Source organism: Carassius gibelio, chromosome B15 (assembly GCF_023724105.1).
Source record: "Carassius gibelio isolate Cgi1373 ecotype wild population from Czech Republic chromosome B15, carGib1.2-hapl.c, whole genome shotgun sequence".
In the NCBI taxonomy this organism is placed as follows: Eukaryota; Metazoa; Chordata; class Actinopteri; order Cypriniformes; family Cyprinidae; genus Carassius; species Carassius gibelio.
The window spans coordinates 20,550,232-20,577,107 of record NC_068410.1 but is presented as its reverse complement, the minus strand read 5'-3'; the positions used below and the strand labels follow the sequence as shown (position 1 = coordinate 20,577,107).

At 38.5% G+C, this 26,876-nt stretch overlaps 1 protein-coding gene across 7 annotated transcripts in view; it reads left to right on the top strand.

Moving 5' to 3' along the window:
* Positions 1 to 26,876, top strand: part of LOC127972817 (teneurin-4) — a 205,920-nt gene that overhangs the window by 123,838 nt on the left and 55,206 nt on the right. For all 7 annotated transcript variants that reach the window (XM_052576618.1, XM_052576621.1, XM_052576624.1 and 4 more), the window contains 7 exons: positions 1,661 to 1,762; positions 2,399 to 2,593; positions 5,911 to 6,111; positions 13,193 to 13,378; positions 18,649 to 18,795; positions 22,264 to 22,480; positions 26,580 to 26,699. In XM_052576618.1, the coding sequence (XP_052432578.1) occupies positions 1,661 to 1,762; positions 2,399 to 2,593; positions 5,911 to 6,111; positions 13,193 to 13,378; positions 18,649 to 18,795; positions 22,264 to 22,480; positions 26,580 to 26,699 (1,168 nt within the window). The remainder of the gene's footprint in view (positions 1 to 1,660; positions 1,763 to 2,398; positions 2,594 to 5,910; positions 6,112 to 13,192; positions 13,379 to 18,648; positions 18,796 to 22,263; positions 22,481 to 26,579; positions 26,700 to 26,876) is intronic.

Here is a 26,876-nt window from a genome sequence, read left to right as displayed (position 1 = left end):
CCATTGATTGATTTGTCCCAACCACTTTATGGAATTATATATATATGCAATACAGAGGAAGCTTTTCCAGTTCTCAAGCAGGGATTTTTTTGTGTGTGTGTGTGTGTGTGTGTTATAACAAGTAACAATCTGGCACAGATTTGTTTGCTTTAATGTTTTTTGTGCCTCCGTTGCAGTTGTTATCAGTCGTAGAAAGTGATTCATGCTTAGCATTTGGTAGTTGATCCATGTATTTATCCACTGAGCTACAGAATCCCGGGACAGATAGCGACAGATGTAGGAATAAAGTTAGCAAATAAAATGTCACAAGTTCATTTGAGGACTTGATTGGTCATCAAGAATAATTGCCAATCACTCTATAATGAGTTTTATGTTAAAAAAAAAAATAACTGGCAATAGAAATATTCTAATATCATTGTATGCGTGTCAGTTCAGACTTCCAGTATTACAGACCTAATCACTGCATTCATATATTACACAGCCCATTCTGCATATTTATGAGCAAACTAATTAATATTCATAAGCAAAGTCTTAATTTCACGATTCAACAAGATTGCTTATTTAAGATAGATATCTAAATGCTTCTTGAGAGCTGTCAGTATGTGGATATAAGATGTGTCTACCAAGAATCAAGTGCCACTTCTTCACTCCTGGAGTCTGTCTAATAGATACGCAATCTGTAGTATGCCCCTTTTATATTTATTCCTGCTTGAAATCAGAAATCTTGTAATTGACAGGTTGACATCCCTTGCATTAACATAAGCCTGCTTGACTGAAGAAAGGGAATTGAGTTGGATGGAATTTCCATTAGCTCTGTTACTGGATGTGTCATGCACTCGCGATGGTCAATGTTAGCGATGTTTCACAAAAACAGCTATGCTAATTACGCTGAGTTCACCATTAGGCTGAAGTAAATTCGTCAAGTGGCTGCACTTGAGTCCCACTTCACCTTAGACCTGCTATAGCTCACAGAAAATGTCACACTTTATTTTCCCTTATTTATGAATAGAGTACATTTTCTTGTACTTGATTTACTTAAAAGTTAAGGCTTATATTTATAGACTTAGCACGTGCACGTTTTTTTTTCGTTACTTTTTTGTCAGTTGAATTGATGTGCCAATAATGCCATTAGAGTCATATGAAATTACAAAAATATTGATGCTTCCCTAAACACATACCCGTCGGTTATTGTTTGGTCAAACTATAGCTCCGCCTCAAATTCACCTCATTGGTTGAACCAATGTTTTTGTCGGACTGTTCAGGCTCAACAATGTTTATATTTCTTATCTGCATAGTACAAAGTAATTTAACATGAAAAAAAACCTTTAAGACAAGCAATATATGTTATGATGCAACTCATACGACTCTATTTTGGAGTGGTTTTCCCTGCTCCGTTTCAATAAATGGCCTGGGTATATAGTTTTGAGCTCTGAAAGTTCTCAGAAACAAAACTCTTATTTTGAAATATCAAGGATTTTTTTTGTGTGTATGTGATCCCTTAAAATTTACAGAGAACATGAAGTAGCCTACACCGCCAAAATGTAGCTTTTTTTTTACACCCACATTTTTTAGGGAAAGAGAATAAACTGCATCTAGCGAGGGAAGTACTGATGAATGTGCATCCCTCTGACAAACATGGTTTGATGACGTTGTTTTGCAGACTCCATCGATGACTGTCCTAGTAACTGTTTCGGAAATGGAGACTGTGTGGCCGGAAACTGCCACTGTTTTCCTGGCTTCAGAGGACCCGACTGCAGCAGGGGTGAGATTTCTGTTCGCCTGCTCCTCCATTACCCTCCATTTCTTTCTTTATTACTTTCAGTCCTTCATCCCCGCCGTCTTTTCTGTTTCAGTTTCTCTGGCACTCAACATTTTCCTTTGCTTAAAAATATAACCGTCGTTTTCAACACTGTATTAGCCACCATTGTAATCAAACGAGTAACTATAATAATAAATATGTATGTGTGCGTGTCAATTTGTAAGCATGTGTGAGGAGTAATAAATAAAGGACTTAATAAAATACAATAAAAATATATTAATTTGGACATTTATGGTTATGGAGTAGCTGTAGCTTGTTTTTGGCTGATTTCTCTTGTGCCCTGTCACTTTAAAATCGATTTCCACATTAGAATCCAGTTGCTCTTTCCTGTTTGCATGTTTGTAGTGTATTCTGGTCTCTTGATCAATCGCGAACAAATCCCTTGTTCATACACAAAACTTCTAGATCAATATGGTCTCACTCACTTTAACCACTTGTAACTTTTGCTGCAGTGGTCACATTGATTTTTGCACAGACATGAGTCCAGCAGACCAGCACAAGCAGATTTTTTTTTTTTTTACTTATTTTTTTGAAGCTTCAATTGGCAGACCTTTACCATTTTGTGTGTACTCTTTCCAGCGTCCTGTCCAGTGCTTTGCAGTGGGAACGGTCAGTACCTGAAAGGCCGCTGCATGTGTCACAGCGGTTGGAAAGGATCCGAATGTGATGTTCCCACCAACCAGTGCATCGACATTACCTGCAGCGGACATGGCACGTGCATTGTGGGAACTTGCATCTGTAATCCCGGCTACAAAGGGGAGAACTGCGAAGAAGGTAACAGAAAATGTGGTGAAAAGCAATAAACTACAGATTAAAAGTTTGACATAAAAAGATTTTTAAAGGAAGTCTCTTGTGCTCACCAAAGCTAAAAAGAAAAACAATATTAATATGCGATATTTAAAAAAAAATCTGTTTTTATTTTGAAACGTTTTAAAATGTGATTTATCCTTGTAATGTAGTGTTCAGTGTCACATGACCCTTCAGAAATCATTCTGATATGCTGATTTGCTGATGAACATTTCTATTTTTTTGTATTTGTTGCTTAATATTCTTTGTGGAAACCGTGATATATACATTTTCAGGATTGATGAACAGAAAGTTCGAAAAACAGCATTATTTGAAAATGATTTGAATTAGAAATCTTTTATAACATTATAAATGTTTACTGTCACTTAAAATAAATTTAATGTGTGGTTGCTGAATAAAATTGTTACTTTTTTCTTTTATTTTTTTAAATCTAACTTATCCTAAACCTTTTCATAGTAGTGTATCACAGTTCCCACAAAATATGAATCTGTATTCAACATAGATAACAATAAATGAGCTAAAATGTTTGATTACTAAATCAGCCAAGATATATATGTGTGTGTTTTTTTTTTTTTTTTTTTTTTTACTTTGCTAGTTTATTCCTAAAATTGGGGAGATAAACTTTTAGCCATTGTATGTGTAACTTCACCATAATACTTTTGTTGTAAGGATGTCTCTTCTATTTTAGATGTGGTTGCCCTTTTTATGAACAAAAAATCTGAATTTGTATGCATCAAATTGCACAGAAATGGAAAAAGAGGCCCTTCTTGGCCTTTTTTAGTATGCATATGTACCCTTCTGAATATTTAAGGTGGGCGTACATGACCTTCGAGTTTGTAACGGGTCCATAAGTATCTGACTGGTCTCGTTACGCCTGGAAAGTCTCCCCGCTCCTTTTACATGCATTATGGATACTTCTGAAGGTCCAAAGCAGTCCATTAGGAGATGAACAAATTCTTTTGTGTCAAGATCCAATAAGTTGAATTTGCCCGGAGAAGTCTGAACTGAGACTACAGCGGCCCAACGAGAGCGCCGACCGAGGCTTGAAGAGATAAGATTAAAGTAGCCATTGTGTTTGGCAGTTTTTGAAGGGTCTCATTTCAAGATGAAAAATGATCTGGCCGATTTTGACAAATGGTATGTTCAGACTCCTCTGACCCCCGGCAATTCTATTTCGGGTCTCACCGTCGGCCGTTTGAGGAAGAGAATGCCGACGCTGGCCCTTTAACGGTTCTACCTTTCTTCGCCGTGACCTTCAGGCGGTGATGATTAATTGCCAGGAGAGAGGCTCTTGTCATTTAGCCTATGATCTCTGTGCCTTGTGCCCAAACCATCTGCTAAGAGACCTGAACTCCTGCTTATCTATAGGAACGGCCTCTCCACCCATTTGTGTCACGGTAAAGGAAGTCTGCAATGTAGCGACCCCAACCCTCCTTTCCCATCATGTCCCAGCTGGTCTCATGTTAGCCATCTGTGAGGGCACATTCTTGGTTCATACATTCGTTTTCTAATAGATATGCACTACTGTTCCAAAGTTTGGAGTCAGGATTTTTATTTATTTATTTTATTTTTTAGAACAAAAGTGTCAGCCTTTTAATTGTTACAAAAATGTGTAAAATTTCATGTTAATGCTGCTCTTTTAAACTTAAAAAGTTTTTTTTTTTTTTTTTTACAAACATTTAAATACCGTATTTTCCGGACTATGAGTCGCACTTTTTTAAAAAAGTTTAGGTGGTCCTGTAACTTGTATTCAGGTGCGACTTATTTATCAAAATTAATTTGACATGAACCAAGAGAAATGAACCAAGCGAAAACATTACCGTCTCCAGCCGCGAGAGGGCGCTCTATGCTGCTCAGTGCTCCTGTAGTCTACACTGAAGACATAGAGCGCCCTCTCGTGGCTGTAGACTGTAATGTTTTCACTTGGTTCTTGGTTCCAAATAAATGCGACTTATAGTCCAGTGCGACTTATATATCTTTTTTTCCTCGTCATGACGTATTTTTGGACTGGTGCGACTTATACTCAGGTGCGACTTATAGTCCAAAAAATATGGTATATATGTAACGGTTTCATTATTATTATTTTTTTTCAACAATGAAAATAATAATTAAAAAAATCTTCATGAAAGATCATGTGACACTGAAGACTGGAGTAATGATGCTTTGAAGTTAATGAAATCAGTGCGTTTACTTTAATATACGTTCCTAGTGAATTCCCAATACATCAAAAATTGACTTAAAAAATCTTGACAAACATGAGTTGTCGAGATAAATGAACAGCTATATCTTTCATTGAATTTAAGTTTATTTTCATGTTACTTGCATTCAAATTCAAAAATCCTTGTTGTGCATTCTGTTTGATACATCCGAGTTGCTACAGGAATTGAAAAGTAATTGTCAGTTCAGGTCTGAATGGTAAATTTGTTCCTGAAGTATCCTTTTTATCACATGCATCACATTTCAAGTCAAAAGGGTTGCGAATTAAGTTTTATGTTCATTCAAATCAGTTTTTACTTTATTTTGCGAACCTGCGTCTTCCAAACTTTTGTCTGGGGTGACTGATCCATAGTAAATTCTTCAGCAAGGATTAGAAATGAATTTAAGAGTAACGTGGGTACAGGAAGTGGAGCTTTTTGCCCACGGGCCATTGTAGGTGTCCTTGTTTGCATTCTGTCACGCTTGGTTTTGGGTTCACAGTAAGTGGGGGGACCACATCCAGCATCGCTTTTCAATTTAGCAGAACATGCTCCGACCGCGCCAGTCTTTTCCCTTCCCGGCGCTGGGAGGAAATCTCATTACCAGCAGCTGGAGGAGTCAGAGAGAGAGAGAGAGAGAACGGGCAACACTCTTCCCACCTGCCAGTGTACGACAGCGAATGCTGCCATTTAATTTGACCGTTTGTAAATCCTGTTTCTCTCCGGGTTTTTGAAAGTGTCAGGCCTCCTCGGACGTGGCTAGGCATGTGGCACGCTCTCCACCACGAGAGCTAAACCACTAGAGTCATCTTTTTTTCTTTTTTCTTTTTTTTTTGGCCTGGGATGGATGACTAAGGCTTGAGTCATACTTTGAAAGGAAGAGGATCAGCAGGGGACACTGAGATATGGCAGTTTAATGTGAATACATGCATCTGTTCAAGTTAGATCTAGTACGCTTGTCTTTGATGATGAGTTCGGTCTGATGGGAAATGGCTTCGCTGGTGGATTTTTACTTTGAATTCAGTTTCTGAATTATCGTTTGATGTGAAAATGAGTTAATACCTGCGTTATGTGTTTTCTATTTTGCAGTGGACTGCCTGGACCCGACCTGCTCAGGGAGAGGGGTCTGTGTGCGCGGAGAGTGCCATTGTTTTGTAGGCTGGGGAGGTCCTGGATGTGAGAGTCCACGTGCTTCCTGTATGGAGCAGTGCTCTGGACATGGGACTTTCTTGGCTGATACCAACACCTGTAACTGTGACCCCAACTGGACCGGTCACGACTGCTCCACAGGTCAGTACAGCGGTAGAATGGCGTAATGTCCTATGCAACTATGTCGGTAACACTTTATTTTACAGTCCTGTTCCTCATGTACATACTATGTACTTGTTATAGTAATTACAATAACTACGTAATAACTAGATACTAACCCTGAACCTACCCCTAAACCTAACCCTACCCCATGTAGTTACCTTGTGTTACCAGATCTTTCTTAGATAAATACACTGTAAGTACACTATAAGTACATGTTAGTACACGTACTGTAAAATAAAGTGCAACCATTATGTCTACTCTTTGGTTTTCCCTATTTCGGCCTTGTAACATTATTTATGTACGTATTTATTTCATTTGTTTGTTGTTTGCTATTTTCACTAAATGAATGCAAGGAAGAATTATATTTAGTTATTTTAATTTAAATGCACCAATCAGTATTTTATCTATATGCTATTATAGTATTGTTTTTTATTTTTATATTTTCAGTTTTAATTTTAGTTGAAGTTTTATTTTTGATATGTGCTTTCGTTTTTTTTTTTTTTTTTTTTGTTGTATGTGTGTTTGTCTAAACATTAAACATTTCTATTTAGATTTGTTTATTTCAGTTTTATTTTGGGAAATGTTAGTACTTTAACATAGCTTTGTATTTTCTTTTAAGTTTTTCATCTAATGTTTTTGTTTTGTTTAGTTTTTTGCTTAATTTTGTATTTAGTTTAATTTTGTTATCCGTTTTATATGTATATATCATTATTTATTTATTTATTTATTTATTATTTTTTTGCTTAATTTTGTGGTTAGTTTCATTTGGTTTATTACCCAACTGTCAATGGGTAAAATACACATTAAAAGGTCCATGCTTCTTTTCATCACATATTAAATTATGTAAGTAAAATAGTTAATAACGGCAATTCAAGTTGACTTGCCTACATTTACCGCAGAAATATCTACAGACACTGAAGAAAACTTTTTCAACAAATGAATTAAAACAAAGCTTAACATAAATTAATTGATAATAGTTCATCAGAAATACTACTTAAAAATCTGTCTAATATAAAATATAAATGTGAACCAAATTATAATTAATATTTTCAGAGTAGCACGCAACATTTTCGCAGACCAATTTCCAAATTGAAAATAAATATTGTGTATTTTTGACCCATGACAATTACTAATCATATAAGTATCTCATCCTGCACAAACAGCGGCTTTATCTGATCAGAACACAGTATGTGGTACAGTGTAAGCATCACACTAATCTAAAGGGCAAATCGTACACCTTGAATCTCTCTTCGTGAGCGGTTCATCACATATTTATGCGTGTCTGTGCATGAACTGGTTCATGTTAAAATCTCGTAAACCCTCTAAATGAACCCTGATGCAGCTGATCTTTGCTAATCTGCATGCCACCTGTTGCCATGACAGCGGTGACTACAGGTGTCAGGGTGTAATTTCATGCTCCACCTAACTTACCTCGGTGTTCTCAGCTTGTGTGATTGAGAAAATTCTGCGAAAACAATGCATGCAAATCGCTTCAGTAAACATTCAGTCTTTTGCCTATAACAGGAAGGTTAAACTAAAATTTTAAATTTCTGAACACGTCGAAGACATTTCTTTCCTTCTGAATTAAGCCAACTTGGATGATAAAGTTAGCACTGTGCCATTTCTTTTCTATTTTCTCATCAAAAATAGGCAGTTTGGTCAAATTCTCCATGGTTTAAGAACAATTTAGTCCCCTCTTCTCGACCCCTCTCCTGGTCATGCCTGACCAGCTTTTCACAGAGATTTTTCCACATTTGAGCTGTTTTGGTCACGCTAGTTAGACCTCCATCAGGAGGTGGGGGTGAAACAGCAGCGTTTGATACAGCAAAAGCGGTTTGGCACTTCAAGGCGGACGGTGAGAGCCAGATTGTGTTAAGTAGCGGCCTGTGGATAGTGTGCTTTAGAGATAGAGTCTCACACTTGTGGTTTTATTAATGTGAAAGACACCAGTACAATTGTTTGAAACCAGGAGATACACCTAAACATTTTGCTTACAAAACTAATATTGAACATTTGTATTTCAAAAATACATACTGTATATATTAAATGGCAGACGCTTGGACACACTTAATAAAAATGTTCCTATGTTTCACTAGTGTTCCTGTGGCTCAGTGGTAGAGTATTGTGTTAACAATGCAAAAGGTTGTGGGTTTGATTCCCAGGAAACTCATGTAAGGTAAAAGATGTTAGCCTGAATGCACTGTTAGTTGCTTTGGATAAAAGCGGCTGCTAAATGCTTAGATTTAATTAAAAAATGTTATACAAGTCAAAATATGTTATCTGCAATGCAACAATCATTATTTTTTAAATTAAAACTAACTAATTTGATTAGATAATTAAAATTTAATATAAAAAAACAATTAAACAATAACAAATAACATTAAATATTAATTCAGGTGTGTCTGAATTTTTTTTGTGTGTGTGTATCGTCAATTCTATCTATCTATCTATCTATCTATCTATCTATCTATCTATCTATCTATCTATCTATCTATCTATCTATCTATCTATCTATCTGTCTTATTTATTTGTCAGTTTTGCTAAATTACCAGTAGAAATTGTAGAATTATAGTTAAATATTTTCATTAAATATACATGTCCACCAATCTGTGTTGTTTACATACTATTGCTTTTGTTTGTTTGTTCTATTAAGATTGAAAATATTTGCACTTTTATATTTTAGTTTTCATTTGAATTTTAGTTCAATTATATTTAATTTGGTTATGTGCTTTTTTCATTATTATTGTTACTATTATTATCTTTTATTTCAATTAATAACTTTTTTGTAATCTTAATTAATAACCTTGGATCAAACACTCAAATAGTATATGCGCTTACTAAAAATTATTATTTTTTCCTTACTGTCACAAAAAGAAGAAAACCGAATGCTGTTTCACTAAACCATTTTTGAAACAAGGACATTTATTATTGATATCCCTCCAGAAGTGCTCAAAGCAGTGATGCAATATAGTTATTTTGGTCGCTGCTATTGTAAACACCACAAAGCTTTAGGAGATCCGAGGACTAATGGGAATTTTGCTTCAGCTAACTTTTGAAGCACAACTATCTGCAAATATGATTTTCTCTTTAATGCCAAGCAGACTGACCTATTAGGTAATCCATTGGCTTTGCTGGAAATAGTCATTTAAAGCCTGGCTTCTCAACGAAAGATGCAGCATGACTAAAAATGTTGAAAGAACTTACCCATTGTTTGAAATGGTTATATTGGGTGCCGCTGCTGTGACACTGTACGTATACGCTTCCAGTGTGAATCGTCGTGAGAGTCTGCGGAAAAAGGGGTTAGCCTTCCCCTGGCCACAGGGACTTGGGGCTAAAAAGCCACTAAATTGGACAAAAATGCCCCTGAACAAACGAATTGAATCTGTTACGTATGTTGCTAAAAAAAAAATAATATGAATAGATAGTGTTGGTTGTGGAATTAAGATCAGCTCAAGATGCGCCGTATTTTTTATTTTATTTTAGGTGTTTTTACAGGGTTGCACATTTTAACCAATCACACACAATTCTGTTTAGCTTTGGAATGCAATGGCCAATCAGAGGCGTTCAGATGAGTTATCGTTCAAACTCGCTGACTGAATCTCGTTCGCTGACTGAATTCCTGACTCTTGCGAATTTTCTCATCATAAACAACAAAGCGCAGAGGTGCATACAATGTAAGTAAAAGAATCATTTTACAGACTATACAGCTTCAATGATTATAACAACAGTTTGAAAAGGAAAATGTTATATAATTATCAATTTTTAAATGTTTTATTCAATTGTAATCCCGTTAAAGAAAAATTCGGTCCCATTAAACCTTTTTTTTTTCAGCCTACATGACACCCATGTCTGGTTCTTGCCTGAAAAGAGGGGTTTATTAAGTTTAATACATTTGGCTGCTTTAAGCCTTACCCTGGAGTTGGTTTACCCTCTGCCTATGTCAGCCTGCCTCTGCTTTAACTCACCAATAATGTACAAACACCCAGAACACATGTAAACTGAAAAATGTGAGCTATGGTAAAATAAAATAAAATCGTTTAAGACTTGTCACAAATTAATTGTGAATTAAAGTAATGGCTTGAAAACATTTGGGGGAAATAAAGCCACATAGCCACAGCTATGTATTTAAGTTTTTCATCAGTGTGTTTTTTTTTTTTTTTTTTACTTTAGTTTACTTTTAGTATTTATTTATTTTTTCGTTTATTACCCAATTTTCAATGGGTAAACTCCACATTAAAAGGTCCATGCTACTTTTTGCACTTTTTATTAAATTATGAAAGTAAAATAGTTTGTAACGACAATTCAATCTGACTTTTACCTACATTAACAGCAGTAAAAAATATCTACGGACACTAAGAAAACTCTTAAACAAATACATTTGAAAAAAGCTCAACAAATTAATTGATAATAGCTAATCATAAATATTATTAAAAATCTGTCTCATATAAAAAATTACTGTGAACAAAATTATCATGAATATTTTCAGTATAGCACGTAACATTTTCACAGAGCAATTTCCATGTTGAAAATAAATATTGAGTATTTTTGACCCTTGAAAGTAACTAGAAGTATCTCATCCTGTACAAACAACCTGCTTGATCTGAAAAACTGATAAACTTTGAAAAATATGAGCATTTATAAAATAAAATATTTACCTCTTTTTGCAAACGTTCTGGCAACCATTTAGCACTGACAAATATGAATGTATTGTTAATAAACTGTGTAAAATGTCAGCTTTGTTAAAATAAAATACATTTTAACTGCACAAGTAATATCTCTAACAAATTTGGGGGTTAAAATAAATGTTATGCCACAAAGCTAAAAGGAAATTAAGACACTCCTAAGATGAAAATCCCTTCCTCCCTCTCTTTGTCTCTCCCGCTTTTTCCTTCTTTTTGTCTCAGTTCTCTTGGTCAGTGTTGGTAATTGAATAAGAAAGCTTTCAGCTCTAGTATGTGGGCAGCCAGGCAGCTCCACCACGTTCTGAAATGAGCTGTTGCAAACAATCAAGATCTGCATCAATTAGTTCTCCTCCTCCATTAAAGGACGCAGGCAGGAGTTACCCAATTATTGTACAACGTTAGTAGCGTCTTTGCCCTGCAGTGAAGCATTGTGGGAACGATTCGCAGATGGTATCATCCTGTCATTTGGCTGGTGTGTTACCTTTATGAGAGTTGCTTTAAGGAACACTGTTATGAGAAAACGATATTCGTATAATCAAGCGATTGTTTGTGTGCGCGACAGAGCGAAGGGAGGGACAATAAAGGAGAGCAAGAACCAGAGGAAACGAACTACTGTGTGTCAACTTGACAACTTTAAGCAGCTCTGAATGAAATGCCATCAGGATGCCTCTAATTGAAATGTTGCATGTGAAATTAAGGGCATTTACATAATTTAACAAAGGCCCAGTGCTGTAATTAGCATGAGGGAAGGATTCTTTTTTTTTTCCTTCAAGCTTTTAAATCTGGTAATGCCATGTTATGGTTTGTATCTGAAAAGACTAACTTAACTCTGTTTAATTTGTAACAATGACAAAACATGAACATAATTGACTCATTAATAGCCTATAGGCAATCTTCTCTCAGCCTCCCTTCTGCATAGATTTGACAAATTAGGCACATAATCACTATTCTGTGTTTTGAAGACGGCCCTTATTTTTGACTTATTTTGCATAGCATGAAGATATTGCATTTTGTTCACCAACAAAAGTATATGCTACAATAATTTTGATAGAACTGAATACAAACACACATGCCCACACACACACATATTTTAAACACACATATACACATAAAATTAGATTAATTTAACTAATTGTAAGCACCATTCATTCATCCATTAATTCAGAGCTACCAAAAATAAAAATAAAAATCACACTTTAGCTTGGGTCCAATTCTCGCTATTTATCCAAGTTAACCAAGACTTTGCCTCAATAAACTCCTAATTTGCTGCTTATTATTAGTTAGTAAGTTTAGGTATGCAGTAGGTTCAAGGGATCTTAAAATAATGTCATGCAGAATAATGCATTAATATGTGCTTTATAAGTAATGATAAGCAGCCAATATGCTAGTAATATGCATGCTAATAGGCAACTAGTTAATAGTGAGAATTGGTCCCTGAAATCAAAGTGTAACCAAAAATGTGTAGAAGTCCTGTAACTGATGGCCATTTTTAAAGTCTCTCACTTATTAATCACCTTTTTGCCTTCAGTAGTCTATGTTATACTATTCTCTGGTGTATTATTTTCCATGTCATCTTATCAGAAGTTGCATGGATGATAATTATAAAAAAAAAAGAAGGGGAAAAATGCTGTTTAAAATACTTGTTGATGAAGTCTAACTAGTCCTGTGAGCTTTACAAAATTACCATTTCACTTGATGATTTGTGCTTTATGCCAAACCTTTATCCTATACCTTTTCAGAATTAAAAACTCACTTGATAAAGTGTTAAGTGAATTAATTGGCACTATTGGTTCACACAGCCAAACCTTCCCAAATCCCATGGAGACAGAGACCGTTTTATTTTTGAAATCTCGTGTGTTAGATTTAATTTGTGGAAAATCTCATGTGTTAGATTGAATTTGTGTTAAACTTTCAATTATTGTCTCCCAGATCCTTCTTTTATAGAAAAGCATTTTGTGCCATGCTGCCTCAGCTTTTACCTCATTACTTATGCAGTAAACCCGACTTAAATAATCCAGTGTGTCTCCATCTCTGTGGGAAGTCAAAATTGGATTTTGTTCTTTGGCTTTCTTCTTTTTTGCTTCCGTTTTTGCCTACTCCCCACTACACAAAAGGAGGACGAGACACAGCAGAAAATCTGCCCTGTTAAACCTCCCACAGTCCCCGAACCCCTGCTTTGTAATGGTTTTATTAGATTTGTATTGTCCAAAGGGGATTGCCCCCTTTATGAGGTGTAGGAATTTCTTTTCAGTGCCCATCAGACAAGGTAGTGGAGCGTGGCCGTCCCATCACTGACAATCACTCCTGGATTTGCTTTCTCTTTACCCCCTGTCCCAACAACTATTCGGTAACACCCCTTCTCTCCTCGTGTCCCACAGAGCTGTGCGCAGCCGACTGTGGTGGACATGGCATCTGCGTGGCCGGCAGCTGTCGCTGCGACGAGGGCTGGATGGGAGCCGGGTGCGAACAACGGGCTTGTCACCCACGCTGCAGCGAGCACGGGACCTGCAAGGACGGGAAGTGTGAATGCAGCCCCGGATGGAACGGAGAACACTGCACTATAGGTGAGACGGATGCGCTCGTTTATGTGTGCGTGAAGTTTCGTGACGTGGGGAAGGGGCGGGCGAGGAGGTGTGAGAGAAGCATGCGTAATTGAATTTGTGCAACTCGGCATAGCATGAACAGGTTTGCTCAAGGATATGAGGCTTGTCTTCATGCATTTTAATGTGGGAATGGTGTCTTTTCATTTCTGCTCATCATTTCCCTCCTTTCTTATTCTCTCTGTCGTTCCTTTCGATTAGTTCATTTTAAACACAAACATTTGCATTGCACAAGCAGAGCAGTCACTGGAAAGACACTCTCTATGTTAGGAAATGAAACTGCGAAAACATTATTATTTTTGCAGTTTTGTTTTGTCTTGACATTTTAGCTTTAATTTAGTTTTATTTGAACTTAAAAGAAATGAGAGACTGAAAGTAAGGGATGCTGTATGATAAAATCTCTGTCACACACTCTCTCAAATGATTTGTCGCTCTTATTAAATACATGGTTCAATAAATAATTACTTTTATTAACCCTACTGTATCATACTTGATTTATTTGTTATTCAGTATGAATAAATCATTGGTTTACTTCATTGAGGCAAAACGTCCAGTTGAGCCAGGTGTATTAGGTTGTGCCTTGGTCAAATTTTAGGATATTTAAGTGTTAAACTAAAGCTACTAGACAGTAGATAACAAAACAAAAGATGGATTCTTTCCCCGTCACCGCCAGGGCAGGATGACACCTTTTTTGGGTAGTTTTGTAATTGAAATATGGGTTGGCGTGGATTATTGAGCCCCTAATGAAGCTAAGCCAAACATAATGTTCTTATTTAACGTTCACAACAGTGACCAGCAGTTCTCCCTGCCTGTTTACCTTGTACTTACTATTTGGAGACAAAATGGGTCACAAAAACACATGCCCCCAGTGGTCCCAAAATGTACCTATAGCTTAAAATGTATCTAGTCTTATGCACATATATTTTTTATCATACAGTGTTTACAAAACTTATAGTCGAACATGTTACCTTGTTGAGCTATTGTAAATTATTTGGATTTCTTTAGATGTTAACTTGAAAAAAAAAACACATTTTGGTAACAGGTTGCAAAGAATTAAGGTTATGTAAAGACCCAATTTTGGACCTTATTTGTTGAAAGTGCTACTTAACCCTAACGTACCCCTTTATTCACAGAGATATAATTTGGTAGCACTTTTATTTTTCAGTCCTGTTCCTCATGTACATACTATGTACTTATTATAATAATTACAATAACTATGTAATAACTAGGTACTAACCCTGAACCTACCCCTAAACCTAACCCTACCCCATGTAGCTCTCTTTTATTACCAGAAGTTTGTTAGATAAATACACTGTAAGTACACTATAAGTACATGTAAGTACACATACTATAAAATAAAGTGCGACCTATAATTTGGTTGATAACAATGTTGCACCTATCACCATCTTAATCGTAACTCTTAATTGGATTGGTGTCTTGGAAATCACATTAAGTTCTTGACTTTTGTTCTCCATCTCAGCTAAAGAATATGAATGGGCCAGTAAACGGTCTGTGAGACTGTCTCTCAGTGTTTCCGTCTCAACATCATTGTGTCTCTCTGTTCTATGTTTTGTTTCTCACCCTCTCCGTCTTATCCAAAAACATTCATGACATATCTGCCCTGTTAATGGAATTTACATACTCTTATCTGATATTGTATATTTTTAGTTTATCAGTCAGTGGCCCAAAAAAGAAAAGACTCCTCAGAAAACAGCTTCTCATGAAACAACAGAGGTGAACAAAGCAAAGAAAACGGTTTCTATTTTCATCTTATAAAGTTCCAGATCAGTAAAACCAGAAATGCAGGAGTATTGTTATTTATTAATTTATTTCTGGGGCCAGTGAACTACTATTCCATCTTTTAATATTCTCTTGATACATTATTGATGTTCTTCATGCGTGTACCATAGCAGGGATCATATTTCTCATAAAGTGTGCACCATTAAAGGCAGTAAGTGTGATGGTCCATGATGTAATGTACAGAATGTTCGACAGATGACATGTTGCCTCTCCACTTCTGTTTGGATTAGAATGTGGTCATCTCATCAGTCACATGCCTTTTCTTTATAAGCTTTTGACATCATTACACAGTCTTAAACCTGAAGGATGTACTTGTATATACTGTATAAAAAATACTTATGCAATTTGTTTACAAATTATAATGGTGACATTTTCCAAAAAGTCTGCATGTAATACATTCTGAATATATTTATTATGGATTATGCATCCAATTGTAATACTCAGCCTATTCAGAAGAGCTTTATAATGGTTTATATATACAGGCTTCATCAGAAAGTGTCGCCAAAAAATCTCCCACCTGTAATACATGTTCTGATAAACCGAGACTTCTCTCTACATCTGTTTTCATCTCTCTCTTTCTCTACCCTGTCACACCATACCTTTAACTTTCTCCCAGCCTGTGATGTGACGTGTTGCTTTATGCATGTTATTGTCCTTGCCATAGCTTTTGCAACCCCTGTGTTTCTGTAAATGTAGAAGTCTCGAGCAACTAGCCCATGCCTCTAGCTGTCTGTGTCTTGTCATGGAAGCAGCACTGTTCAAAACCTCCCTTATATGTCCTTGTCTTTTATCTCCCCCTAAAGCTCACTATCTGGATAAGGTAGTGAAAGGTATGGCACTCCTCCTGTCCTATCTTTTCTTCCTCTCTCATGTTCTGTCATCCATCATATTTTCATTAGCCCATCCTTCATAATGCTCATCCTGAACGAATTGCGCTTCAATTTCATTCAGCCCATGCTTCATGCCACACTTACCACAGTGCTCTCCGCATCATGCTGCTGTTGTTCCACCATTTCCAATGCGCTGCTTTGCCACCTTGCCACTTAGCACCTTCGTGCCCGCTGAGTGGGCGGCACGATAGCTGGAGCGTCTCCTTACCCGCCACATCCCTGCTATGGAACTCAAGGGGATGGATGGTCCACAGGATCCAACGAGGGAGGGCTGGTGGAGGGTCACAGACCTTGCCAACCGGCGCCATGCATAATGGATGTTCAATGCAGCTGTGCAGTACAGCAGAGGGGGTTCTGGAGGAGGGGTGGGGGTTCTGAGAGGTGCTGAAGCGGCAGCCTCTCTAATTAAAGCACGCTATGCACCGGTGATGCCAGGGCCCCGAGCCGCCCACACCCCCTACCTGCTCTTGTATTTTCCTTTGATGTCTCTGGTTTTCTTGCTCTGTGAGCCCACCCCTTCCCTCCCTTTCTTCCCACATAGAGAGGCTGTGTGGCTAGCGAGAACTGCAGGGGTCGCGCAAGGCGGTCTATGGCCCTCCGGAGCTGTTTCAGCCTGATGCGCGGGTGCGCTCCACAGGGGCCTCTCTCTGAAAGGGCTGCCAATTAAGCTGAACTGCTGCCAGCAGAGTACAGATCTTTATTTATTTATCTCTTTAATAAGCATTCAGAACAGACCATTCAGACGTCTCACGACTGCAGACTGTGCAGCTGTTTGTCTGTTTGGGTGTTTAAGGAGGAACCTGCTGTCTTCTGGTCAGGCTTATCCTTTGCTTGTTAGCAAAGCGTATAACTTTCACTGCCTGCCTTGTAGCACAAAAAGATAAACCTTACACCGATGTGAGGTCAGCTGGCGCCTGTGAATGCAAGTACATCTTACTCGTCCTCAAAGTGCACACTTTGTTGACATACAGTAGCATTGTGTGGACTTTTTAGTAGTACTCGAATGAGAAGTCCAAAGCATCAAGTAGGTGTAAGTCCTGCAAAAGAGAAACCAAACTGTGCAGAGTGGGACATGCTTTTGCTTGAAGAGTTTAGCTTCAGCACGATCCAGTACACCTGGCTGGAACTTTCGAGCAAGCATATTGACCTTGATTCACTGGTTCTGGTGTGTTTAATTGGGATTAGAACTTAAAATCTGCGGGATGGTGGTCTATTCTTTCAAAAGCATGCTTAAACCGTATCATGCAAGTCATCAAAATTGCTCTTTGGGATTCTTTACCTAAGAGTATCATAGCTCACCCTGCCAGAGCATGTGCTCTAACCACTATGCTACAGCTCCATTGCTCTTTCTTATATTTGCATGACATTGTGCTGATCTGTGCAGCTATTTAATTATGTAAGTCAGCATTACAGCCCACTTTCTTGATGGATTCTCCATTTAGATGTAGACGTTTTTTTTTCTTGGGTCATATGCTGCTAAATGTACTATCAAATATCAGTTATTGAAGCACAGCTGTCTTGGAACATTGAGCATAGCATCTTCATGATGCACAAAGCCTAGATGAAAACACTGCATGCCATTCCCCATTGAGCCATCTTTAGAAATGATCATGGCTTTTAGAGGCATCTCGGATTTCTTTCTTATCAGGCATCCTCCACCGTTCTTTCTCTATACAAACTCCCACTCTCTCTCTCTCCCTTCCTTTAGTCTCTGTGATGTTCGAGCGGTGGCTGTGCTAACTGTCGCTGACAAAATAGGTCAGCTCAGACATCTTGGAGAGCGGCTCTTGGCTTGTGAAAAACATGTCAGGATTTTACATTCGATGGCACAGGGGTTTCTCGTCTTTCGTCTATGTTTTCATCTTAGGAAATGGAATTGGACAGGAAGCTGATAAGTGGCAGTGAGGAGAGGAGGAAACAGATGACAATGACAGACATTTTACGCTGATGTATGGAGCGTACCATGTCTGTAGGACCGTGTGCCACCTGTGCTATCTACATCCTGTCAGCATTCACCACCCTGCTCAAGCACAGCCCTGCGAAATCCTATTTTCAAATTTGTCATGACATTCACATTATTGGAATAGAACTTGGAATATGGCCTAGAATGTGGTCTCCACATTTAAGACTAGTCTACTATCTAAAGTTAAGGCTTTTAGTTGTATATTACCCAAGAAACACTGTGGTTATCCATATTACTGTTTATCTAGTTGAGTTTTTTTTTTTTTTTTCAGGTTCGACTTTGCCTCTACCTTTCTTGCATCTCATTGTCTTGCCTCTTTTTCTTGCTCTTTCTCTTTCTCTTTAGAGCTGAGTTCTGCATCTATTGTACAACACTAATGAGAATGTATTGATCTGGAAGAGCTCTGCAGTACGAGTCTGCCTCTATAGTATATAACGGCTATACAGGTGTATCGGTTAATCACCTGAAGTTATCATTGCAGCACTCTTTTGACCCACAACCCTTCATTTTGACTTTTTCGTCTGGTAACTAGGCCTTGCATGTTGTAGCTTAATGTGTTTGCTCTGCTTTTGTGTGCACAGAGGGCTGTCCTGGTCTGTGCAATGGCAACGGCAGATGCACGCTGGGTAATAATGGCTGGTACTGCGTTTGTCAGCTTGGCTGGCGGGGAGCAGGCTGCGACACATCAATGGAGACGGCATGCAGTGACGGCAAGGACAATGACGGAGGTACAACACAAACAACACGCTGCCTTGACATTTATTATGAAGATTTAACAGTCTTTGCTTGGGTCTTTTCTTTTCTCCTCACTTCGCTTCTCTTTTAATTCTATTGCCTAGACTAGAGTTGTTTATGAGGCCTGCGCTGCTGTCAGTTTGTCACTAAGAACACTAAGATCTAGAGTTTGCCTTGAGCACCTTCATTGAGCTAAAAGCTTGCAGCTCTTTAAATAGCACCGAAAATGGTCAGACCTTCCCTGTGGGCCACTTGTAGAAGAGTGAGTTGTTTTAGTCAAAATCATAGGCTTTAAGTTCCCCAAGCTAAAAGACATACCAAGTCCATATCACCTAGCCTCTGTTTCCCAGCAAGCAACAGCTTAGAACCGACCCCCTGCCAAGCCTCTAAATCAAAGGTAGCCTTGTCCTGTCACAAACCACACTGAGCATAAAACATCTTTGCATTGAAGAGCAACTCCTTGGAGAGATCACATTTCATTGTTCTGCTATAGTTGCCAAATCCCTGGTTTTAGCACTGACTAGCATTTGATGCAACTACAGACGTGAGGTGCTTTTGTGACCTTCCTACAGAGGTGGGTAGTAACGAGTTACATTTACTTCGTTACATTTACTTGAGTAATTTTTCGGGGTAACGAATACTTTTCGGAGTATATTTAAAGATGGGTACTTTATACTCTTACTTGAGTACATTTTTTGGGAAAAATCTGTACTTTTACTTCGTTACTTTGGGCGACGCCCCTCTCGTTACTTTATCTTAATGCAATAAATGCTTCAGTTTATTCCAAACGCGCAGTCTACTTTTCTCTGGGCAATGAGCGATGCCCATTCGCGAATGATTCATTCTTTTGAGTCAACTCTGTTCAAAGGCTTGATCAAACCAATTGGCAAACGAGTGAATTGGTTCATGAATCAGTTTGATTGAGTCGTTCAGTTCCATGCTGCACGCGCTGAGCTCTGAAGCGGTTCACTCAGAGTTGTAACGTTTAAGAATATTAGCAGCGTTGAAAACGGGGCTATGGAACTGCACTGAATTGAAAGCTAATCTGCAAAGGCTATTATTTGCTTGCGATGGAGATCCTTATTAGATGAACGCGTGTGCTGTCTACTGTTTAACAGGTAATAACTTGGGCTACATTCGATTACAGTACACGATACCACTGTGACATTAGTTTGTTGTACGTGTGTGGCTTATAACAGGTTGAATGCAGCTTCCAAAAGACAAAGAATAGCCGATTAAGATTTTATTAATTTTAATACAATCACACCAGTGCGAGTACGTTCAGCAAGTCATATCATCAGCTGCTAAATTCAGATCCGTGATCGCTTGCTGGCGCTGAGCCAGAGACAGACGCGTTTTTACAGCGCTGCGCATTAACCAATCACACACGGTTCTGTTGAGCTTTTGAATGAAATGGCCAATCAGAGGTGTTCCGATGAGTCATCGCTGAAATGCCGGTGCTTCCTTCACTCGCTCACTTACTGAATACCTCTTTCTGCCGAATTCTCTCGTCAGAAACAACAAAGTGCAGATGTGTGTACGAATCTATAATTAAGATATTGATTTCACAGTGTTAACAGTTTCAGTGATTTTAATGGTAGTTTCTGAGAGTGAATGAAATCTAGACTGTCAGTGAAAATTATGTTTAATAATGTAAATGTTATTTGCTCTCTTTCTGAACAATGAAAGATTAGTAGCAATATTTATATCACATTAACTTTCAATGTTAAATTCACATTTAAAATAAAGTCAGTCGTATTAAAAATGTTATGGCATGATACCTATATTTGTTACTTAAATAAACAGACAGGGTTTTATAATAAATTACATAAATTGGATTAAAGGCTGATGAAATATATACATTTATACACACACACATACATTACATACATTTTTTGTCTATATATCTATATAAAAAAAGGCTCCGTATATATGACCCAAAGTAACTAGTAACTAACTACTTGAGTAGATTTTTTATCCGATACTCTTTTACTCTTACTCAAGTAACTATTCAAGACTAGTACTTTTACTTTTACTTGAGTAAATATTTCTAGAATTACTTTTACTTTTACTTGAGTAAAGTTTTTGGGTACTCTACCCACCTCTGCCTTCCTAAATAATTGCTTTTTAGATATTGACATGAAAACCGCAGGTTGTGAGGGTATCCAGATAAAAGGAAAAGTTAGGCATACCTAACTGAATCTAAAACGACAATAACATGTAGAATACAAATAAGAATGCGCTAGCACTTATGCTAGTTGTTACCCTGATGGCACACATACATCTCGCAGACGTCTATTTGACATCTGCATTTACATCTGTACTATTTTTTTAGAGTGTTTGCACATCTGCAATTGGACTTTTCCTATCAGGTGTCAAATAAACATATTAGATGTCTTTAAGATGTTTCTGATTTAGAATGTTTGTACAACTGACATCTTAAAGATGTGTGTATACCGCAGATGCTTTCCAGATCAAGAGATATTTTAACAGATATCTCGCAGATGTGCGTGTGCTATCTGGGAAAGTCAATTGGAAGTCAATTGGTGGTACTATTGCGGTGACTGAAACAAGCTGTATTTACGCTTCCACCAGGAGAGGTGTTATTTTTATAATTTGGCCCATCTGGTCAGAGAGGTTCCTGAAAGTAGAGAGAGAGGAAGAGAGAGAGATATTAGAGAATAAGGGATGACCCACTTCAGTACATTAAAGGGTTCCTCTCAGCATGGCCTGAAGTCCTGAATTATTTCAGCTGAATTACAGGAGGGAGAGGCTGAGCTGCTTGTAAAGGTGTGGAAACTGTTGGAAAGTGGGGGAAAATGAAAGAAGCAGCCAGACTGGCTCTAACTTACTGCAGTAACGCAGCTGTAGGGCACAGAAAAGCCATCCAAAAGAGGCAGTTATTTCTCAGAAGTTTTCAAGATCCTGCTAACAGTTCGCCCATGTTCGTCTTGGGACGATTCAATCTTTTTAATTTCCTTTAAAGATACTGACCTTGGGGAATGACGTTAGCTTGGACAGAATAAGCATGTTGGAAGGCATCTGTGCACCAGGTTCTGAACATTTTTGGTAACCAGGTCATACCTGATCAGGCTGGTCTCTGAAACATTCACCGGTGCCTTTGTCCACAGTTTGGGTCTAATAAGGCCCTATACCTACTCCCTTAACCCTGCCCTTATTGAATCTGTTAATGTGGCACCTTGTCTACGATGGTCTACAACCTCTGACCAACTTGAACAAGCTGATCCACCTCAGGAAACCAAGTCCACCAGCTTGGTAGTCTGTCTGTCCTTTGACAAAGGTAGAAAATATGTATATCCAGCCACTTCTAAGTGAAGGCAGTTTATAAGCAGATAAATAGTTTTTCACTTGCATCAAAGTCATTTTGTGAAAAGAAACACTTAATTTGCTGACACTACATTCCCATTATTAAAGATTAAACCTCTCTCTCTCTCTATCAGATGGGTTGATGGACTGTATGGACCCAGATTGCTGTTTGCAGACATCATGCCACACCACTTCTCTGTGTGTGGGCTCTCCTGACCCACTGGATATTATCCAGGAAACCCAGATCTCTTCCACTCTGAGTACTCTGCAGTCCTTTTACCAGCGTGTCCGCTTCCTTGTGGGCCGGGACAGCACCCACGTCATCCCTGGCACCAACCCCTTCGATGGCATGTAAGTGTTTCTTGAGCAATGGTTTCAGTTCACTTTCTTGCAGTTTAAGTTGTATTTTCCATACTTCTCCCAAATCCCAATTCCCCATAGTGGTAATATTTAGATCAATCGGTAACTATAAGTAGATGCTGTCAATCCATCTACAGCTCTTGTTCCTGTAAACAAACAGGGCATGGGGCGCATCCCAAGGTGCCCCAAAGATGTTTGGTATGAGAGAGCAGTGCTGTCACTGTGTGATCCCATGTGACTTTTCATCTTTTGCCTCCATTTTGTGGCGTTCCCTTTTTATCTGTAAACAATACCTAGATTGAATGCAACTTTTTGCATTTGCATCCCACTCGTGCACTGGTCTCGTCCCTCTCTCTCCTTGTGTTCTCAATTGAAATGAGCACAAAAGACGATGCCAGAGACTTGGGGAAAAGTTGTGCTCCTTTGAAATGTCGTAGAGTATCCCCACATTTCCTTTCATGAAAGCAGAGCTGACATTTCAAAGGCAAAAAATGAAAACGTAACAAGCAAATGAGTATCTTTTTGTGCTCTCCATGGAGAATGTCTCTAATGCTGTCGCCCAGGGTGCGTTGATGTTTTTATTCATATCTCCATAAGGCATAATGTGCCAAACAGGTCTTCGATTCAAAGCCTTCTGTTTTTAGACCTTGTCTTGCTTTGTTCATTAGGTAACTCGAGAGGAAATTTCTTGTTTAGAGGGGTTTTGGATCAGTGAACAGTCCTTCCCTGAACTATGGTGAGCAGGGTATTGTTTTTACATCTCTTAAATGGGCATTTCCCACAGTTCAATTCAGACTCTGGACCAAATGGCCTTTTGCTTTGCGTGACTGATCCTCTGGCAAATATGGGCTCCCTTTGTCTAATTTGCGCTGTCCTAATGAGACTCTGATCACTTCAAAGCTGTCCAGCGCTGTCCTTCCTGCACCATTTCAGTCCTATCTGCCAGACGTTCTTCCATTGCATAAATCACTGTGCCCTCAAACAAGATGTGTCAGAGTGTCCGATGCACATAACCTCATGCAAAGATGAAACACTGGACTTTGTTTGATATTGCCTTTTGTGTACGTCACCCGGTATTCATGAAATGATCTTGTATTACCCTGTGACATTTTTCCAAGGTGACATTTTTTGCGACGCTCTGTAGGGAGTCTCCCGATACACTCTTCATTATTTCAAGATGGGAGTCTCGGCCTACCTTTCATCACCATCATCTCCCAAGAAAAAAAAAATAGACATAAATAATTGTAAGCCATAGAAGTCGGCCAGCAGCTGCAAGATCGGAGACCTCAATTCACCTAAAAATATCAGGGATGATATATTATTTATTACCTCTTAGTTCTTCCACCCACTGACAGATATGAGACCGGCTGACAGCAGCCCAGATGGACCTCTAAGACATAGCCACAGTCGGTCTAAAAGAGCCCCTTGCCATCACCTGATCAGGCTTCTTTATTGATTCCACAACCACCTCTGCCTGCACAGAGACATTACAAAAATCCACATGTCCAACCACAAGAAAGTAACATGGCTGGTAATGATCAAAGTCACCCTTCATCCCTGTTTTACAAGGTCTAAAACTTTTAGAATGTTCTTCCAATGTTCTCTAACTTCTACAGCATGTGATCTGTTTATCTGAACACCATGAATCACACAAAAGAATAAATGTGTTTGCTTGGAGTTGTTTACCTGCTGCATATGAGTGTGCTTAGCCCCTTTTACCATCATGCGGAGATGGAGAAGAGGAGCAGCCTGAGATGGCCCATTATTTCTCTCCATTTAGCCTATTTAGAGCATGTTGCAGTTTCTGCGAAAGGGAAGAACTGCTGTATGCTGAAATAATGCAAGAGAGGGAGCATGTTTTTATGTTTTGCCCCTCTCACTAAGTTTTTAAAGTAATTAGCAGTGTTTGCTATGGCATAACACCATGTTTGTTTACAGGAACGAGGGCCGCAGATGAACTGACAGCATCTTCTGTAAAATTAGGAACATTGATGCTTTTGGGTTGTTGCTAATGCTTAGCAATGCCCTGATAATGACCCTAGTTTCATATGGCGCTTTTCCGCTGCATTGTATGATATGATACGGTTCACTTTTGGGGGGTTTTCCACTGGGAACAGTACCTGGTCCCTGGTACTTTTATTAGTACCACCTCATTCGAGGTTCCTAGTGATGTTGTAACCAAAACCTAACGTGTAAACTCTGCTGATCACGGATTGGCCGGAGAGAATCGTCACTCCCTGCGTGCGTCACTGATCTTGCAACACAAACACAACATAACCGCTAGATTTAAATCAGCACAGCCAGCGAAGGATCGAACCGTGCCGAGCCATACTGAGCCGTACCACGCAGTCGAAAAGCGCCAAAAGTGGCTGTTTACATATGCAAATCTAATTAGCTTGTTAGCTTCACAGTGCTAAAGAAACTTGCTGCAACTTTTATTTGCTAAATCTGCTTCAATGGAGTTTGCAAACATTAATTCTGACCATTAAATATGTTTGCCTTTCCCAAACGCATAAGCATTCAGACCACTCTGTACGTACAAAAATGCTTCTTAGCGCTCCCAGAAGCTGCCTCTCAGGACGGTTTAGTGTGCTTTCCTTCATAGTTATTTAAGATGTCTCTTCTAATATCAAGTCAGACACAACCTACAATTTGCTTCTATTACGTGGTTGTCAACGCAGCGCTACACAAGGTGATATCTCTGTCGTTTATAAACCTCCTTCTTTTTTTAAGAATAGCGTTTGCTGAATAAATGAACTTTTTTGTCTAGACCATTTCACTTTTCTTCCTTTATCTTCTTCAGATCCATTTATTGTCCATATTTAAATCATTTGTCGTGGAGTTGTTGAATCAGCTTGGCATATTTCGCTGCGGCTCAGTTCCACTCAGTGCTCACTGTGAAAACTTGCATAGCTGCCCCTTCTGAATGGGAATACTCTAAATCAAACTGTCACCTCGAGCAATGTTGTAGATAGACAAAAGCTTCACACATTATCTCCCTCTCTCCCTTTCTACCTTTCCACCCTTTTATTTAGTAATCTTTCTTTGTCACTTGTTCAGTCTCTATTTTCTATTCTACTTGAGTTCGCTCGTGGTCTGATAATAGACATTGTGGTGGGGCTGTGCACTTGGGCGCTATCTCTACTAGCATTGTTTACAGGGACACAGAGCTGAGCCAAGGACTGCTGAAGGTGAGAGGCTGTTTAAATTAGCATAAAGTTAGCCTCCCTGGGACAGGGATATTGTTGGGTCTGTGATCTTGCCCGCAGTAAGGACAGGAAGGGGCCAGCCTCTTACACACCAGTGTTAATTGTTCCGCTACCTGGCAAATGTTTAATACCTAATACCTTCTTAGAAACAGCCCCAATGTGTAATTTTTTTTCTTTAACGTTGCTGATGTGTTAAGGTACTTTAATATCATATTTTACTTCGTAGGCCATTTCTTGGATAATTCTTGATTTCTGGCTTTCAGTTATAGCAGATCACATGATATGCCTATTATTCAATCAAATTAATTAAAGAACTTAGATCATGCGGCAGGCGAAATGTATGAACTTACAAAATGTGACAGCTCTAACATTTGTGTAATAGTTTCAATATATAAATTAGATTTTTTTTTTTTTGTTCTTTGTAATCTCCGGCCTGAACAGCATGAAGCCTGATTTTAAAAATCTCTAATGCTATGAGTCAGAAGTCGTGTCAAGCGGGGAGTTGTTTTTAAGAGCGAGGATTTTAAGAATCAGTGTTTGACTTTTTCATATCGATCAGTAAGTCGGAGCTCCTGAGGCAGACAGATAACATCAGATAGAGGCAGTTTCAAGCCCAGATATCTGCTGTGACTGAAAGCACTCATACCTCCGCATTGTTCTCTCAAACAGCAGGAATGGCACAAACACTATCCCTTTTTATTTTATTTTTTTTGCTCTTATCTTTTGCTTCTCGGATTGGAAACTCCGCTTAGGTTTCCTCGGAGCTTTGGGATTCATTTAATTTATTATATGTGTTTACAAATAGCATCTGATGCTTTTCTACACTGTAAAACCACATGACCTGTTTTACTCCATATGATTTTACTTTTTTAACCTCACAGTCATGCCTGTGTTATCCGGGGACAAGTGGTGACTTCAGATGGGACTCCGTTGGTTGGTGTAAATATCAGCTTCATTAACAGACCAGCCTATGGGTATACCATCACCAGACAGGACGGCAGGTAAGTTATGGCATGGGATGAAATGGTTTTTAAAGATCTGGGTTAGCAATTAAAATGTAAATATATTGAACTTTTTTTTTCATATCACAACCATTATGCATGCACCTTTAACCCACATCTGTGCATGCTAACTGCTTTCTGTATGGCAGAATGCTCTATAATATGCTGGAAATAAAA